The sequence below is a fragment of the Capra hircus genome, chromosome 19 (assembly GCF_001704415.2).
Source record: "Capra hircus breed San Clemente chromosome 19, ASM170441v1, whole genome shotgun sequence".
NCBI classification, from domain to species: domain Eukaryota; kingdom Metazoa; phylum Chordata; class Mammalia; order Artiodactyla; family Bovidae; genus Capra; species Capra hircus.
In genome coordinates, this window is record NC_030826.1 from 42456880 (window position 1) to 42474414 (window position 17535).

Below are 17535 nucleotides of genomic sequence, written 5' to 3' on the forward strand. Positions count from 1 at the left end.
GGCTCCCCTCCCTCACCACCTCCCCGTGGAAGTCCTCGAAGACGCTGAAGCCCCTCCCTCCATCCATCTGGTCTGGGTCAGGTAGTTGAGGCCGAGGGGAGCTGAGGGGGAGTAAACCGGATATGGACTTTGGTTTATTGGAAACTTTGGCAAACAGAGGAGGGGAAGAAGGAGAGCCCACAGAGCAAAAACAGGCACTTTGGCCAGGGCCAGGCTGCGGTTAAGGTGGGGAATGGAGAGGATGGGTGACCCGGTCCTTGGTTTGGGGGAGGGGCGGGCTCTGGGGTGCACACACCCATCCCTGAGCAGCCCTGAGGGACTGCGACTTCGGAGAAAACCAAATCTTTCCATTGACCTCTGTATTGTCGGCCCGAGGCCATTCTGGACGATTAGGAGGGGGTGGTGCTACCTTATCTGGGGCGTGCAGACTGGTGGTAGCCTCCTCACCACCTCCCTTTTCTAGGGTCGGGGAGCTGCGGTCACGTTTCATCTCCCTGTCCTAGTACCGTGCTCCCCCAAACAGGTCTGCGCACTCTTAGTGCGCGAGGACACACCGCCTCTCACCGGGCTCCGGCTACGGAAAGAGACAGGGCGGGTGCTCCGGGAGGCCAGGAGGAGGAGGGCCAGCGGCCGGGGGCGGGGCAGTGGCCGAGGTGAGGGGCTGCGCCAGGGGTTCCACTGCACAGGCAGCTCCGAGGGGGCGGCTCTGGGGGGTAAGGGCGGGGCGGGGGCGGGGTGGGGGCGGAGCTGCGGGGCAGACGAGCTGGGGCTGGGGCCCCAGTAGCTCAGCAGGAGCACTGCGCACTCAGCCAGTCGTCCTGTCAGGCCTCCCCGCTTACCGCCTGCAGCGCCCGGTCCTTCCTCATGCTGGCACCCCCGGCCCCAGAGACCGAAGTCCCCATGTCCCAGGCGGAGGCTGACCTGCCCCTGCGTCCCCCGCCGCCCCTTGCCGCGGCGGGGCCGCCCCGCCTCGGGCCCCCTCCCCGCCGGGTGCGCCGCTTCTCCGGGAAGGCTGAGCCCCGGCCGCGCTCTTCCCGTCTCAGCCGCCGCAGCTCAGTCGACTTGGGGCTGCTGAGGTCTTGGTCCCAGTCAGCCTCACCCGTTCCAGAGCCCCCTGATCCGCCAGACTCCGCTGGTTCCGGCCCCGCGATGAGCCCGCCGCCCAGCTCCGAAGAGCCCCCTGAGGGCACGTGGACCGCGGGCGCCCCTGTGAAGCCTGCAGACTCCGAGCGTTTGGAGCCCATGGGCTCCACAGGAGGGTCGGGGTCCCGGGAACAGCCGAGGATCACGGAGGCGGCGGCGGCCCGGGAGCGGCGGCGGGAGCAAGAGGAAAAAGAGGACACGGAGACCCAGGCTGTGGCAACGTCCCCGGACGGCCGATACCTCAAGTTTGACATCGAGATTGGACGTGGCTCGTTCAAGACGGTGTATCGAGGGCTGGACACCGACACCACGGTGGAGGTGGCCTGGTGTGAGCTGCAGGTGCGGCTGGGCGCCCCCTCGGTGACGCCATGGGATGGGACCTTTGGAGGTCTTGGGATGGGAGACCCAGGGAACAGCAGCAAGGGGGATGTATTTTTCCAGTCAAATGTCCGGACACTTGTCCCACTTGCTCTGATGATCCACGGACCTGGCTGATTTCAGGCTGCAGAAGGATAAGCTGAGGCAGGTGGTGTGTGGTAGCTCCCGTATGGATTTAAGACATTCTTACTTTTCCGGCTCCATCTCAACCCTGAGAGGTGGAAAGAAAATAAGATGGGAAATTGGGTAGGGAGCCAGCTCAGACCTGAGGGGTGGCTCACCACTTTCCTGAAGTGGTTACCCACTGTCTCCTCCTCTCCCTTCCCCTTAAGTCCTGAGACCCTCAGTGTGACCCTTATCCTCCTTTTTTCTTGCCCTGGATCTTTGCAGATTAGAAGGCTGGAATGATGGAGGCCAGGAGCTGGGACAGGGTCCTCTCCACTTCCAGAAGATATAGGGGTATTGTAGCAGGACAGGGCCTTCCCACATCCCTTCTGGAACAAACTTTTGGACTTCCCCATGGCTGGGGGAGGAGGAGACAGGGAGCTCCAGCCCTGGCCTGAGTCCAGTCCTGCTCCTCATCCCACTGCCTACCTGAGTTATCCTCTCCCCAGACCAAAAGCACGGAGCCCCATAGGCTTTAGGGGTATGCTGGCTTGAAGGACCTTCCTCCCACAGCGGGGAAACCCAGTTAAGTCTGAGTTAGCAGCTTTGGATTCAGACTGAGGGGACAGAGCCTGGAGGAAGGGTCCTCCCGTCCAGCCCTGGCACTGAGCTTGCCTCTTGTGCCTGCCAGTGCCACACCCCAGGCTCTAGGCCAGGCCAGGAGAAGCGTCCAAACTGGGGCTTGGAGGGGGTGGAGGAAGGAGATGGGGGCAGGCAAGACTGCTATGGGGCAGGGGGCGGCCTCCTGGCACCTGGTCCTGGATCCCTTCTCTCTTTGTCTGTACCTCCCTCTGCAGTCCTTCTCCCTGGATCTAGCAGTTACCAGTTTCTGAGGCCAATCCCCTTGCCGGCCCCAATTTTCTGCCCGCCCGCCTGCTTGCTGCCTGCCCGCTGCCAGCCCCCGGGCGTCCCTTCCCGCCCCACGGCCGGCCTGGGCGGCTACAAAGGCGCTATTGAGTTCAGAGCTCCTGGACCGGGCTGCATAAAAGCTCTTGTGTCCAGGAGGGGGTCCAGGGGGCGGCCCCAGGCCCATAGTGGGCGTGTCCTTGGAGCGGCCCAGAGGGGTCAAACCAGGAACTCGGGGTCTACAATCCTGTTGGCGAATGATCCCACCCATTCAGTCCCATCCGTTGGCTCCTACCCTCACCGCTCCTCCAAGCCCCGCCGCGTGTGTCCCCATCCCCCTCTTCGTGGGGGTACTGGGGCCGAGGTGACCGTGACCCTCGTCCCCTACCCCACAGACTCGGAAACTGTCTCGAGCCGAGCGGCAGCGATTCTCAGAGGAGGTGGAGATGCTCAAGGGGCTGCAGCACCCCAACATCGTCCGCTTCTACGACTCCTGGAAGTCAGTACTGAGGGGCCAGGTTTGCATCGTGCTGGTCACCGAACTCATGACCTCGGGCACGCTCAAGACGTGAGCTCCGCGCCTGCTGGTGGTAGTTGGGAGGACTGGTGGTGGGAGGTCGCCACTGCTTCTGGAGGAGCCCGGCCTCCTCAGACTCTAGACGCAGGTCCCACTCCGGGCTCACTCTATCATCCTCGCCTCTTGAGCGTCTGGAGGCCTGCAGTGCCCCCTAAAGAGTCCTCCACCGTGCTACCCATCTCCTCTGCAAGCTAGCCTATCTTCCTGCAGCGCGCCGGAATCTGGTCTTATCACTTCTCTCCTTAAAACCCCTTTGAATTATCCCGCCGCCCTCCGGATAAAGTCCATTCTTTCTAGCGACTGCTCACAAAGTTCTTATAGGATCCAGCCTACGTTCCGGACAAACCAAATTCCCAGCACCTCCTCCCACCCTGTGTGCCGTCACTTGTTGTCTCCGTGCCTTTAAGCACGCCTTCCTTTCTGCCTGCAAGGTCTTCATCTCTTCCCATTTTCACCCTTGAACTCCTACTCATCCTTCAAGACACCACAGAAAAGTTATTTCCTCTAGGAAGCCCTCCCCCACGTCCCGGGCAAGCTAGTCATCGCTTCCGCACTTCCAGAGCACCTTGGCGGCGGCCATATCTTGAATTTACCCGTTTTGTAACCTTCTGTCTACCTGCCACACCCCCTGACTGCCTTTCTGTCTGAGGCGGGCGCGGATCTGTGCTAGAAGCTAGCGGCAGATGCGTGGGCGGGAGTGGGTGGGGCTACGGGGAGGGGAACCTCCCAGTGGTGGGCTCCCTCCCCATCCTCTGTGTCCCTCTCTCTGACCCTAGCTGTGCGCCCTCCCCTAGATACCTGAGGCGGTTCCGCGAGATGAAACCACGAGTCCTTCAGCGCTGGAGCCGCCAAATCCTGCGGGGGCTGCATTTCCTACACTCCCGAGTACCCCCTATCCTGCACCGAGATCTCAAGTGTGACAACGTCTTTATCACCGGCCCTACGGGCTCCGTTAAGATCGGAGACCTGGGCCTGGCCACGCTCAAGCGCGCCTCCTTCGCCAAGAGCGTCATCGGTGCGTCCCTCCAGGAGGATCCTTGTCATTCCTACCCTCCCTCCCCTTCCCCTGTCTGGAGAGAGCCTGGGGACCCCCTCCCCCTAGTAGATTTAGAAGGGGGTCAGAGTTAGCACCCCTCCACGGAGTTAGAAGACCACGGAGAAGATGAGGAGACTTGTAGCGTGTCCTCTTCCCCACAACCCCCCCCCCACCCAACATACACACAAACACACACACACACACACACACACACACACACGACGGGAAGGGATGGGTCTCTTGCATTCCAGAATTCGCGGGGTTGCCCCCACCCCCACTTGTACTTTCAAGGAGAGGGACGAAGCCAGAAAGGAGGCACTAACGTCTGCTGTGGATCCTGCAGGGACCCCGGAGTTCATGGCCCCAGAGATGTACGAGGAAAAGTACGACGAGGCCGTGGACGTGTACGCGTTTGGCATGTGCATGCTGGAGATGGCGACCTCGGAGTACCCCTACTCAGAGTGCCAGAATGCTGCTCAAATCTACCGCAAGGTCACCTCGGTGAGAGGGAGGAGAGGGAATCACAAGTCCCCCCTTCCATTTGGCTGCCCCGGCCACCCCGCGGTCAATGCCCTTTCCCTTAATGAAAACGAGGTAGACACAAAGACGCGCCGGTGAACACTGAAGGTTACTGGATGCACTCACGGCCCCTCCAATACAAGCTGTTTAGAATAACGACGTGTGTAGCGCTCCCTAGAGATTACAGATGATTCAAATCCAATCTCTCATCCGATCCTGTTCCCTGCCCCGCGGGGTGAGCAGGGCAAATGTTCTGCCCTGCATTTTATAAATGAGGACACCGGCTCAGCGAGAGCCTGGTTCAAGGTCGCACTGTCGATACGTGTGTGTGGGGGTGGTGGGGTCGGGGCGGGGGGACTGGGATTTGAAATCACAACTTCTAAGCGCGTACCCGGTGCTTTGGCAACTGCAAGCGCTGCCGCCCCGGGCTGGGGCGGGGTGGGAGGGGGAGGTCAGCAGAGAGCTGGGGCACAGAGAGCCGGAGGCCTCATGCAACTTCATTCCCCAGGGCACGAAACCCAACAGCTTCTACAAGGTGAAGATGCCCGAAGTAAAGGAGATCATTGAAGGCTGCATCCGCACGGATAAGAATGAGAGGTGGGTGGAGGGGGCAGGGCGGACGGGGGTGGGGTAATGGCGGGGGGAGCGGGCGGCGGTGGGGCTCTGCTCAGGTTGGCACCGCCCTCAGGTTCACCATCCACGACCTTCTGGCTCACGCCTTCTTCCGCGAGGAGCGCGGCGTCCACGTGGAGTTGGCGGAGGAGGACGACGGAGAGAAGCCGGACCTCAAGCTCTGGCTGCGCATGGAGGACGCGCGGCGAGGGGGGCGCCCACGGGACAACCAGGCCATCGAGTTCTTGTTCCAGCTGGGCCGGGACGCGGCCGAGGAGGTGGCTCAGGAGATGGTGAGCGGAGGACAGCATGCCTGCCGCGTAACTAGGCGTGTGAGGGGCGTGTGGACCTCAACCGGAGAGGCCAGTGCCTTGTGGGTGCGATGTTTGGGTGGTGGGTTGTCTGGGTGGTGGGCTCAACGAAGTCCTCTCCGAGTTTCCTACGAGTGTCTCCCTGCTGCCCTCGCCTTAACGCACCTGCGGGCACACCTAGTGTTCTCCGCAAGTCAAGTCAAAGATTTCCTTTGCCAGCCCTGGGTCCCTCAACCTTCCTGTTTTAACTTCCTTCTGATCCGGCTTTTCCGAATTGTCCTCTCTCCGTGTTATCTATTTTTCCCTTTCTTGTTTCCCCGACTCCATCTTTTTCTTGATCTTGCTTCATGTTCGGAACCGTGCATCTGAGAAAGCCTGTCTGCTCTAGACTTAAATGCTTCTTTCCATTTCATCAGGCCCTCCATTACTGAATGGGTCCTCATCAGTCTTGTTTTATACCAGGATACATTCCCATCTTTCTCCTCCACAAGACTACAAGGTCTTGAGGGCAGAGACTGTGTGTATTGACCCTTCTGCCCCTGACAGTGCTTAGCACGTGATGGGAACTCAGTTAACCACCCACATCTTAGAGCCCTTTCATGTGCATCTGATGGTTGTTACCAACCGTGCATAGAGTGATTTTATCTGATTTACTGCTGAGGAAATGAAAGCTCAAAGAAGCTGAATATCTTGTACCAGGTCCCAAGCAAGAAAGTGGCACAACTGACTCAGGTTGTTCAGATTTTGAGTCAGTTCATCCTGCCCCACCTTTACCTGCCCAGTGAAGCTTGTTATTGAAATGGATAAGGATAATGAATAGAAGCTGGTGGACCAGGAGAGGCATATATGAGAGGCAGAAGATGTGGGGGTGGTCTGAGGTGGGAAGGGAAAGAGTATGATATTCTTAATGGGAAAATGCAATCGAAAATGTGGGAATCATCTGTTGGTGGATCTCGGTCAAGAACCTAAGAATGTATTTGAAATAAGACATAGGAGTCAGTCTCTGTAGCCCAGCTCAAACCTGACCTGAGATTGGGACCTGGTCCATTACATACAGAGGTTCTTGACTTTAACACTAGTGACATCATTGTTCAGGAGACTGTGCCATACTGTTGTAGGTTGTTGAGAAGAATCCCTGGCATCAACTTAGAGGATCCCAGTGGGATCACCCCCCAAATTGTGACAACTAAAAATATCTACAGGTATTTTTCTCCACCATCCCCCCAGAGCAATTGACTTAGAGTATAACCTTGAACTGGTCACTTACTTTACTTATTTCTAAAATAGAGTTGATAAGACCTATCTCAGAAGGTTGCTGGAAGGATTTAATGATGATATGGTAAAGAGTTGCCAGTTGGATTTCTCTGGTCCAGTGGCTAGGACTCCATGTTCCCAATGCAGGGAGTCCAGGTTTGATCCCTGGTCAGGGAACTAGATTCCACATGCTGCAACTGAAGATCTTACCTGCCACAGCAAAGATCCAGCACAGTCAAGTAAATAAATGACTTTTTAAAAAATGCCAGTTGTGGACACAGTGCGTAATCAATATATGTTCCTTTTCTTGTACATCCTCGAGGCCTCAAGAAGGTGTCCTGATGGGGCTTTGTTGAGGGATGGTGAATCTCACCTCAAACTGCATTCCTCACCCTTCCAACTCCAGGTGGCCCTGGGCTTAGTGTGTGAAGCGGATTACCAGCCAGTGGCTCGTGCAGTGCGTGAACGGGTTGCTGCCATCCAGCGAAAGCGTGAGAAGCTGCGCAAAGCTAGGGAGTTGGAGGCCCTCCCCCCAGCGCCGAGACTCCCACCAGCAGCTGTCCCCATGACTCCTGGTCCCTCCAGTGCCTTCCCTCCTGAGCCTGAGGAGCCAGAGGCAGACCAGCACCAGCCCTTCCTCTTCCGCCATGCCAGCTATTCATCTACCACCTGTAAGTCACCTCTGATATCCCAGAACCCTTGACCTCTGCCCCCCTACCCAGAAGTTCAACCCAACAGCATTGTCACTTACCCAGCCTTCCACATCTAGCCAGGGCTCCTTCTGGGAAAGAACTCTCCCACAGCCCCAGGCCCCCTCCTTGCTCAGGCAGTCCCCTGCTCAGCCATCACCCCCCTTTATTTCCCCTTTTTTGATCCCCTCCCTCCCCCACCAGCGGATTGCGAGACTGATGGCTACCTCAGCTCCTCCGGCTTCCTGGATGCCTCAGACCCTGCCCTTCAGCCCCCTAGCGGGGTGCCATCCAGCCCCGCTGAGTCCCATCTCCGCCTGCCCGCGGTGAGAGGGGGTCACATGGGGGGGCTCCCAGCTATTCCAAGCCCATGACCTAGCTCTCATCCTGTAAAACTCAACGCCGTGACCTGGCCCCATGTCCTTGGAAATCCACCACTTTTGTCCTCATCTTTATTCCCTCTGCCTAGTACCCCAGCACCCTTGATATCGTCTTCTTGGAACCCAACAGTTATTCTCCCCTGACCTCATGAACCTATATTCTGTTTCAGGCTTTTGCTCTATCCATTCCACGTTCTGGCCCCGGCAATGACTTTTCCCCTGGAGAGAGGTAAGTTCTGGTCTGAGTGGGCGCTTCAAGGTGAGCTATACGGAGCTCTGGGGTCCAGTGTCTTTTCCCTTTTCCAGCTATGCCTCAGATGCAGCGTCAGGCCTTAGTGATGTGGGAGAAGGGATGGAACGGATGAGGAGACCCCCAGGGAAAAACCTCCGGCGTAGACCCCGATCCCGGCTTCGGGTCACAAGTGTAAGGAAGGGGCACAGGAGTTTGGGAATAACCTTCAGGGCCTGGATGGAACTGTCAGGGACGGGGGTGCGGTCAGCCAGAAAAGGTGAGAAGCATTGTGTTACTGGTACCCAAGAGGCCGCCAGTCATGTTTTCAATACGAGACTTTAGGGGCAGAATCTGCTTCTCTCCAGTTCCAATCTGGCCACTGTGACTTGGGTGGAGAGGGGTAGGGACACTTAATGAAGACAGAGCTTGACCTCCTCCCCTCTGCTGACTTTGACTCTGAAGGTCTCAGACCAGAACGACAGAGTGGTTGAATGCCAGCTGCAGACGCACAACAGCAAGATGGTGACCTTCCGATTTGATCTGGATGGGGACAGCCCAGAAGAGATCGCAGCTGCCATGGTGAGGGAGAGATGAGAGCACATTCTATAGATCTGAGACAAGAGTCTCCCTTCTGATGTCCCCGGGTGCTGAACTGCCCTACCTTCAACCCCCACAATCCAATGACAAGGGTTTCAAAGCTGGCAGGCCCTCCGTGCAGTGACACTGAAGACTTATCTGCCCTTGTCTGGGAGGAGATTTCTGTTTATCTAGGGAGGTTTGGATCCTCAGCTGGAGCAATTTGAGACTAACACAAGATATCCGCAAGTGCTGCAGTGAAGTGTACACTAGACACGTGATGCTGTGGCTATAAGGAAAGGATGGGCTGTAGGGGAAGGATCAGCAGCGCAAGAGGAAGGACTCATGCCAGGTCTTGACAGATGGGTCAGAATGGCAGTGAAGAGTGGAAAGGGCGTGTCTAGTGGTGGTATGGCAAAGGAGAGGCATGGGAACAGGGAGTGACTTGAAGTATAGTGCTGGGAGGGCTTCTTGAGGAGACCTTTGTCACTGGAATTAAGGGTTCCTCTTGGAAGCAATAAGATCCTGCTGTAAAGCAGAGAACTATATTCCGTATCCTAGATAGTAAATCATAATGGAAAAGAATATTAAGAAAGAATGTATATATATTAATCACTTTGCTATACAGCAGACTTAACATTGTAAATCAACTATACTTCAATTTAAAATAAGTTTGGTAGAAGTGAGGTTGGGCATGTAATGTGGGCTTAAGCATGTAATGTGAGCATGTAATGTGTAATGGAGTCTTAAGAGTTAAGAGCATAACACCATGAGAACAGGTTTTAAGAAGACTGTTCTGTTGTGGGATGTGGGAGAGGGCTATGGGTAGGGTATCCAGTTGGAAGATGGACGCAAGAAGCCAGATGTGGTCCAAGGAGAGAATGGATTATGGAGAGGGAGAAGAGGGGTGAATCTGGGGGTTATTTTGGGAAAAATAACCTACTGTGTCATCCAGTAATTGATAGACATAGTACAGTGTCCATAGAAGATGGTCAGTAAATACTTGATGAGTTGACATGAGAGGGAGTTAGGGCAAGGGATATCAAGGGTGACCTGTAGCTTGGAGGAACTCATAGGAATAGGCCATCAAAGGAGTTAAGTTTTAAAATGAGAGTATGGCTTTGTTTTTTGGAGGGGGTATCATGATGAGTGAGCTTGAATGACAGAGGGGCAGGAAAGATAAGATCCTCCATAAGTAAGCAGAGTATGGGTCAGGCAGGACTGGGAGGAGTGGATCTGGGAGTCTCAGCACAGAGTTGAGCACGAGAGAAGATGGGCCTGCAAAGCCAGAGGTGTAGAGGAGTATCTTAGTAGATACCCCCAGTTGTGGAACGGGGAGCAGGGATAGGTTATCAAAGGATAGAATAGGAACCCGAGACATAGAAGGAACTCTGGAATATTTTAGTAAAAACTGAGGAAGGAGATTGCTTCGAGGAGGCATAGGGTGAGGCCTGAGGCAAGACCACACTGGCTTTTGTCAGGAGGAGGTCTTTGTGGGAGACCAGTTTCAGTGGAGTGGGGGCGGTGGCTGCCAGCCTCTGGGATGCAGGAGGGAAGGGAATGGAATAAACGTCAGACTTCGGGAACTCCCTCTAAATCTTCCTCTCCATCATGTCATTCAGCTTGTGTCCAGAAAAGAGACAAAACAGCACCTGGCATGCAGGTTTATCAACTTCTGTCAAGCCACTCAGCCCTTCAAGAATCTTTCATCCAGCCACACTGGTTTCTGAATGGTCCTCTGAAGAGGCCTACTTGCCTTTTCAGCTTCTGCTTCCATCTTTTCAGGGGTCTTTCTCCCTGGGAGCTTTCTCTATGGGCTTTCAAGCCCAATTCAGATCCCACACAACCAGAGGGACCTTGTCCCTGAACCCAGGATCCATTGCCTTCTTTTCTTTCCTTACTAGCCCACCCTCCCTTCCTCTCTCAAGGATTCTCTCAAGACTTTAAATTTGCTTTTTTGCCCCCAAATCGGTAGTGGCTACCTGAGGTTACAGAGTAAGGTCCAAATGCTGGAGCATGACCTTTAAAATTCACAGCACTCTCAGCTGTACTTCAGTCTTCGCTATTTTGTGAATGTGCCCTTTGCTGCCTCAGAACACTGCAGAACAGAGGAAAGGATGGAGGTTCACATAAGACCCGAGTTCCAACTTCAGCTCTGTTAGCTACTAATTTGGCAAACTTGGGCAAGTTTCTTAACCTCTCTGAACTTCATCAGTAAAATGGAGGGGATATTACTTATTTTGCAAAGATGTTCTGATGGGCTTCCCTGGTGGCTCAGACCGTAAACAATCTGCCTGCAGTGCGGGAGACCCACCTTTGATCCCTGAGTCAGGAAGATCCCCTGGAGAAGCAAATGGCAACCACTCCAGTATTCTTGCCTGGAGAATTCCATGGACAGAGGAGCCTGGAGGGCTACAGTCCATTGGATAGCAAAGAGTTGGGATGCAGCTGAGTGACTAACACTTCTCACTTTTCTGATGTAATATATGAGAAATGATGTAGCATGTATGAGAAGTGAAATGATAAAAGTATGGGAAATGTCCACATGTGGTAGGTCCTCAATAAAGGGTTGCTTTTCTTAGTCATCCTTCAAGGCTCAGTTCTAGAGCCATCTCAGCTCCCCACTGTCTCCTGAAGTGTTATGAACTGCTTTCTTTTTGGAATGGTGTTTTATTTATTTCTACTTATTTATTTATTTTTGGCCAAGCCATGTGGCAGGTGGGATCTTCCCCCACCAGGGATTGAACCCAGGCCCCCTGCTTTGGGAGCACAGAGTCTTAACCACTGGACCACCAGGGAAGTCCTAGAAAGGCATTTTTAAAAATCATGGTGAAAAACACATAACATAACGTGTGTCATTTTAACCATCCTGAAGTGTACAGGTCAGTAGTGTAAAGTATATTCATATTGTTGGGCAATAGGTCTCTGGAACTGTTTTATCTTGCCAATCTGAATCTCTACCCATTAAACAGCGGCTCTCCCTTTCCCCCTCCGGGAATAGCACTTTTATCTGTACCTCAATCATAAATGCCTTACCTGCCTTGGGCTGACTTGGAGTCTATTGAGTTATATATGTGTGTGTCTCTTCCACTAAGATTTTGGGCTTCTTTGAGACCAGGACAGTGTTTTCTGCTTCCTTGTTCCCTCAAAGAATCTAGCCTATGCCTGGTGCATAAAACACTCAGTAAGTGTTTGTGTACCTGAATGTTACATTTATTACATATTGCCTTATTTTTACTTAACTCTGTGGAGCTGTGTATATGTGGATCTGTGTGGCACATTTTACAAGCTGTATGAGAGCAGGAGTTGTGTCCAAAAGCAGGTGAGGCGTCAGTGGAAATATAACTCAGGTTTTGGCTTTAGAAAGTTCTGGGTGCAAATCCTGTAATCTTGGGAAAACTGAACTGCACCTCGTTGAGCATTGGTTAGCATAACTCTAAAGTAGGGGTGTTCATGTAGACCACAGTAAGCTGTTGTTGATGTCAAATGTGATAAGATATGTAAAGATCTGTTATAAACACGCATGCTATGAAGGTTAGCTCCTTTCCTCTAAGTTGTATTTCTCCTTAGAACCACACAGTGCATGGCACACAGCTGATGCTTACTAAATCCTTGTTTTAGATTGATGAGAAGAAACAGTGGGGTGAAGGGTTGGTTTTTTAAAGAAACGGACAAGTGGAATTAACCGAGCTCCCCTTTCTCTTCCTACTGATTCTCACCAGGTGTATAATGAGTTCATTCTGCCCTCGGAGCGAGCTGGATTCCTGAACCGGATTCGGGAGATTATCCAGCGAGTGGAGACCCTGTTGAAGAGAGATACTGGCCCTGTGGAGGCTGCTGAAGACCCTCTGAGTCCCCAGGTCAGACCCCTGTGGGCACCTCCAGCGGGATGTGGCTCTGCTACAGGCTTCATTACTTTTTTCCACCAGTCCCCTTGGATCTAACTTGTCTTCATCTCTAGGATTCCAAAACAATGGCTCTTCCCCAATTTGAGAGTCTGATGAAAGCCATGGACTCTTGTTCCAGAAAAATGTGTTCAGTGCATAATTTTTTTTTTCAGTGCATACTTTTAACTCAGTATTTTGACATAATTTCAGACCTGCAGAGAAGTTCCAATAGTTGTACAAAGAACTCCTGGGTGCTCTGTCTAGATTTGCTAGTAGTGTTTTGTTACATGAGCTTTAGCCTTTTCCCTTCCTCTCTCCCCATCCACGTGTGTGTACATGCATTCTTTTTTTGGAAGCATTTAAGTAAGTTGCAGGTGTCATGCCCCTTTACCACTAAATATTTCTTGAAAACACTTTTGAATCCCTTGAAACTCATCTGTGGACTCATAGAAGCTCATGAGTCTTGGCTTAAGAAGCCCAGCCTGAAACTTTCCATCTAAGACTCAGCTCTTCCCACTGTGACATTTCTCTCTCTCAGGAGGAGCCAGCACCACTGCCTGCTCTCCCGGGGTCCCCCTCAGACCCATCCAGGGGTATGTACTGCATTCTGTCCCTACTCATCCCACCCTTGGGGTTGCTCCATGGAAATGGAGGACTGGAATCTCAACCTCCCCTCCCTCCCTCCCCAGCAGAGCTCCAGAGCAGCACCTCCCTGGAGCAGAGATGCTGGGCAGCTTCCTCCGCCTCCACATCTTCTCCTGGAACCCCCTTGTCTCCTGGAAACTCCTTTTCTCCTGGAACCCCTGTTTTCCCAAGTCCCATCCTTCCCGTCACTTCTCCCCCATGTCATCTCAACCCCTACTCATTCTCCCCAGTTTCTCCTCAGGCCTCCTCAAATCTCTCTCCACACCCCCCAAGCTGCCCACTTCCACTCTCCCCCAGTGCACCGCAGTTTCCAGTCCCATCTGCTCAGTTTCCACAGAGTTCTCTCCTCCCCGATTGTTTCCAGGTCCCTCTCGCTCCTCCCTCCTTTGCCCCCTGCCCCTCTGCTTGTCCCCTCCCCTCCACCACCGCAGCCCCTCTCCTCTCTCTGGCAAGTGCCTTCTCTCTGGCTGTGATGACCGTGGCTCAGTCCCTGCTGTCCCCATCCCCTGGGCTCCTGTCCCAGTCTCCTCCAGCTCCTCCTGGTCCTCTCCCTAGCCTGCCCCCTCCTACTCCCTGTACTCCTTGTGGCCAGGAGCAGACTTTCTCTCTGACAGCTGAGATGGAGGGTGAGGTGAGCAGGAAACCAAGAGGGATGATTGGGCGGCGGAAGAGGGGTGGGTGGCCTTCATTCTGGATCATTTCTCTACTCACAGACCCACACTTTATAGGCTTCTCCGAATATTGGTTGGCCACTCCCAGGTGAAGCCAGATTGGCACCCATCTCAGAAGGTGAGATCTTTGACTACTGACCCTCCCTGCCCATCATTCTCAGTGACTTTATTTCCTACCAGTGATTTCTGTTCCTTCTTCCACGATGCCTTCTTTGTCTTGCTACAGAGGGAAAGCCTCAGCTTGTTGGGCGCTTCCAAGTGACTTCATCCAAGGAGCCAGCTGAGCCTCTTCCCCTGCAGCTGGTATCCCCAACTCCCTCTGGCTCCCCGAAGCCTCCAACCCCTCAGCTGACCTCGGAGAGCTCGGACACGGAGGACAGTGCTGGAGCCAGGCCAGAGGCCAGGGAGGCTCTGGCTGAAAGTGACCGTGCAGCCGAGGGCCTAGGGGCTGGAGCTGAAGAGGAAGGGGACGATGGGCAGGAACCCCAAGTAGGGGGCAGCCCTCCACCCCTGATCCATCCCAGCCCAGTGTGGATGAGTTACTCCTATAGCAGCCTGTGTCTGAGCAGTGAGGAGTCAGAGAGCAGTGGGGAGGATGAGGAATTCTGGGCTGAGCTGCAGAATCTTCGGCAGAAGTGAGTCTGGGGAGAATGGTGGTCAGGAAGTGGACTTGCTAGAGCCAAGTGTTGGGCCAGCCCTCTCATGACCCTGGTGTGTCCTCAGGCACTTGTCAGAGGTGGAGGCACTACAGACACTACAGAAACAGGAAATCGAGGACTTGTACAGCAGGCTTGGGAAGCAGCCCCCGCCAGGGATCCTGGCCCCCGCTGCTATGCTGTCCAGCCGCCAGCGCCGCCTCTCCAAGGGCAGCTTCCCCACCTCACGGCGCAACAGCCTGCAGCGTTCTGAGCCCCTGGGCCCGGGTGAGACAGAAGTCACCAGCTCCCATCGTTCCAGAGTCCCCTCCCTAGTGATCTGACTGTCTTTCAGGCCCTGGGGGTCTGCCCCTTGCTGTGGGGGGACTAGCCCCCCACTTTTCCCTGTGGCCCCTTCCCTCATTCAGTGCTCTCCCTCCCCTCCCCATCCTGCACCCAGGCATCATGCGAAGGAACTCCCTCAGTGGCAGCAGCACCGGCTCCCAGGAGCAGCGGGCAAGCAAGGGGGTGACATTCGCCGGGGATGTTGGCAGGATGGTGAGGGCGGGCCCAAGGGAGGGAGAGCCCAGGGAATGGTAACTCCTCCAGCTCTGGAGGTTCCTTAGTACTTCTTTTTCCTCCAGTGAATTATGAACAGAAGCCATGTGTCTCACCCACACCTGAGCCCACCATGGAGCTTGTGCCCTTAGAATCTGCTGACCAACTCAACTCTGCAAGGAAGACCTCAGCACTGAGGGAGTAGGAGGCCGGACGGGCGTGGACAGTGCTGCTCCCTTAGAAGGAAGAGCCAAACGTGTGGGAACTGTTTGATGTGTGCAGAAGGTGTACGTTCTGTAAATCCTCATCCTTGCCACCTCCCCAGCTGAGAGAGAACCACTAAACAGTCCCACCCGAGTCTAGATGACTCTAGAAGGCACACTCCCAGATGGGCAGGAGGAGGGAAAATTAGTAGCAGCCAATAAAAATTCTGGAACCTAGATCCTGGTGAATCTGTATGGATCTTAGAAACCCGGCAAAGCTCTGTGGGGGAACTTCCCTGGTGGTTAAGGACCCACCTCTCAATGCAGGGGACATGGGTTCCATTCCTAGTCAGAGAAGATTCCACATGCCACAGGGCAACTAAGCCCATGTACCACAACCACTGAGCCTGCACGCCCTAGAGCTTGTGCTGTGCAGAGAGAAGCCACTGCAATAAGAAGCCCACGCACCTGCTTGCTGCAACTAGAGAAAACCCAACTAGAGTAGCAATGAAGAACCAGCAGTCAAACAAGCTTTGTAGTAGGGTAAGGCAAGGGAGGATTTAGAAGGAATTTCCCTTTCACAATGGGAGGCAGGGGTGGAACCCAGCCTTTGGGCTTCCTGCCAGCAGTTCATGAAGAAACTGCAAGGTCAATAATCCACCTGACCAAGCTAAGATTCCACCCAGACTCCACCTTAGGCCTGCAGAAGCAGGCCCCAGTGGAAGTTAATGAAAGCTGCTTGTCCATCCTTCCTTCACCTCTGGAGAAGGGAAAAAGCAGTAAAGTTGAGAGTAGTGTGGGGTTGAGGACAGAAGGGTGACCTTCCTCCCCACCTGCTTCCTGCCCCCAAGAGCTGGTTCAGTCTCAAAACAGCCCAGTGACCCACCACAATCTCTCCCTTAAATCAGGTGGAAAGATCTCATGGAAAAAAGTAATTCTAGTTAAACATTTACGGCTCCCTGGGGCAATATCACTGCTGCAGCTGCTGCCTGTGAAGTGCTTCAACATGAAGTGTCAGCCCCAACACACTCATTGGACTTGGAGAGAAATGATTCCGTTTATTATTTTCAACCTGACCCCATCTTTCCCACTTTAGGCTCCAACACTGCACAGAGCTGCCACACCCACCCTCATAATAGCCCACCTCTTGTCCTCCACCCTCCAAACCAGCCCCCAGGGGAGTTTAAGAGGATTAAACCATGAAGTCAAAGCTTGGGAAAAACCAAGGTGGATACTTCAAACAAGGAAACAACTAGGAAAAGGGGTCAGTGGGCACACAGAATCAATATTAGGTGGGCGTTGTTCCCTTGACAATGGCCAGATGCACAAAGCGGCTACTTAAACCCCTATCATGGTCCAAAGTTAGTAAGAAGGCCAGCAACGCAGGCTTCAATTTCTACAGGATCATGGAGCATCATCCATCATGTGAAGGGAATCCAGCAGGTTAGAGATGCACCATGCCCATCTGGATCAGTGTCCTGATGCCCTTTCCAGAGCTCGGGCTCTAGCAGCTTTGGCCTCATCTTCCAGCTCATCCAGGAAACGCTCCTGGGACACCGAGTAGAAGGTGTAACCATCTGGGGAGGTGGGTTCAGGAAACCACGGGGAATATGCACATTCCCTTTGCTCAGATTTGCTCCACCACTTTTTTTATCTCATCCTCCCCAATCACCTTCTGCCCTCTGCTCCTCTGAGCCCTGACCCCGACTCCGTTATCATTAATAAATTATATTAACAGAGCACCTTTAAAATGACAAAGTACACTTAAATTCTTGGCTCGGCGTTAGAAGTAGCCAAGGTTTTCATAGCTCCGGTTCTTTCTACCACCCCCCGCACTGCCCTCCTAGACGCCTTTGCTGCCCTTCCCCTGCCCCCCATACGGTCTTCCCTAGTCTGTAGTCCAGATGGATACAAATTGCTAATACCAGGGCCCCAATGCCCAGGCCAGTCACGATGTTCCGGGTCCGCCGTTGTGGCAGCGTCTTCTGCCACTGGGCGAGCTGCGCCTGACGCATGAATTGTAGTTGTGCAGGAGTCAGCTTCTCCCGCGTCGGGTCGATGCGCTGAGCCAGGGGGGCCTTTCCGCTTTTGCCTTCGACTGGGTCTCCAGCTCCGGGTGCCGCCATGTTGCCGCTCTGCCCTTCGCCGTTCCCGGGGCGTGGGGCTTGCTGGGAATAGCAGTCCTCGGCCCCTGAAGGGAACCCTGGGAGCTGTAGTC

The 17535-nt window shown here is 54.1% G+C and overlaps 2 protein-coding genes across 5 annotated transcripts; one reads left to right on the forward strand and one right to left on the reverse strand.

Annotated features, from left to right (window-relative positions):
* Positions 123-15554, forward strand: WNK4 (WNK lysine deficient protein kinase 4). 4 transcript variants are annotated; one of them, XM_018065145.1, is made up of 19 exons: positions 123-653; positions 1044-1482; positions 2928-3100; positions 3904-4124; positions 4489-4646; positions 5173-5261; positions 5353-5569; positions 7248-7512; positions 7735-7856; positions 8081-8139; positions 8217-8334; positions 8605-8721; positions 12441-12578; positions 13144-13198; positions 13295-13881; positions 13979-14039; positions 14148-14556; positions 14645-14844; positions 15201-15554. In XM_018065145.1, the coding sequence occupies exons 2-19, from the start codon at positions 1150-1152 to the stop codon at positions 15317-15319; spliced, it is 3441 nt and encodes a 1146-aa protein (XP_017920634.1). In that variant the 5' UTR covers positions 123-653; positions 1044-1149; the 3' UTR covers positions 15320-15554. The 4 variants fall into 4 exon arrangements, with proteins under 4 accessions (XP_017920634.1, XP_017920632.1, XP_017920630.1 ...); XM_018065143.1 differs by lacking the exon at positions 123-653 and adding an exon at positions 15017-15114 and having other exon boundaries at positions 755-1482; XM_018065141.1 differs by lacking the exon at positions 123-653 and having other exon boundaries at positions 755-1482.
* On the reverse strand, positions 16350-17493 carry LOC102190454 (cytochrome c oxidase assembly factor 3 homolog, mitochondrial). The gene is made up of 2 exons (XM_005693864.3): positions 17230-17493; positions 16350-16894 (listed from the first exon to the last, which is right to left on the reverse strand). The coding sequence occupies exons 1-2, from the start codon at positions 17441-17443 to the stop codon at positions 16788-16790; spliced, it is 321 nt and encodes a 106-aa protein (XP_005693921.2). The 5' UTR covers positions 17444-17493; the 3' UTR covers positions 16350-16787.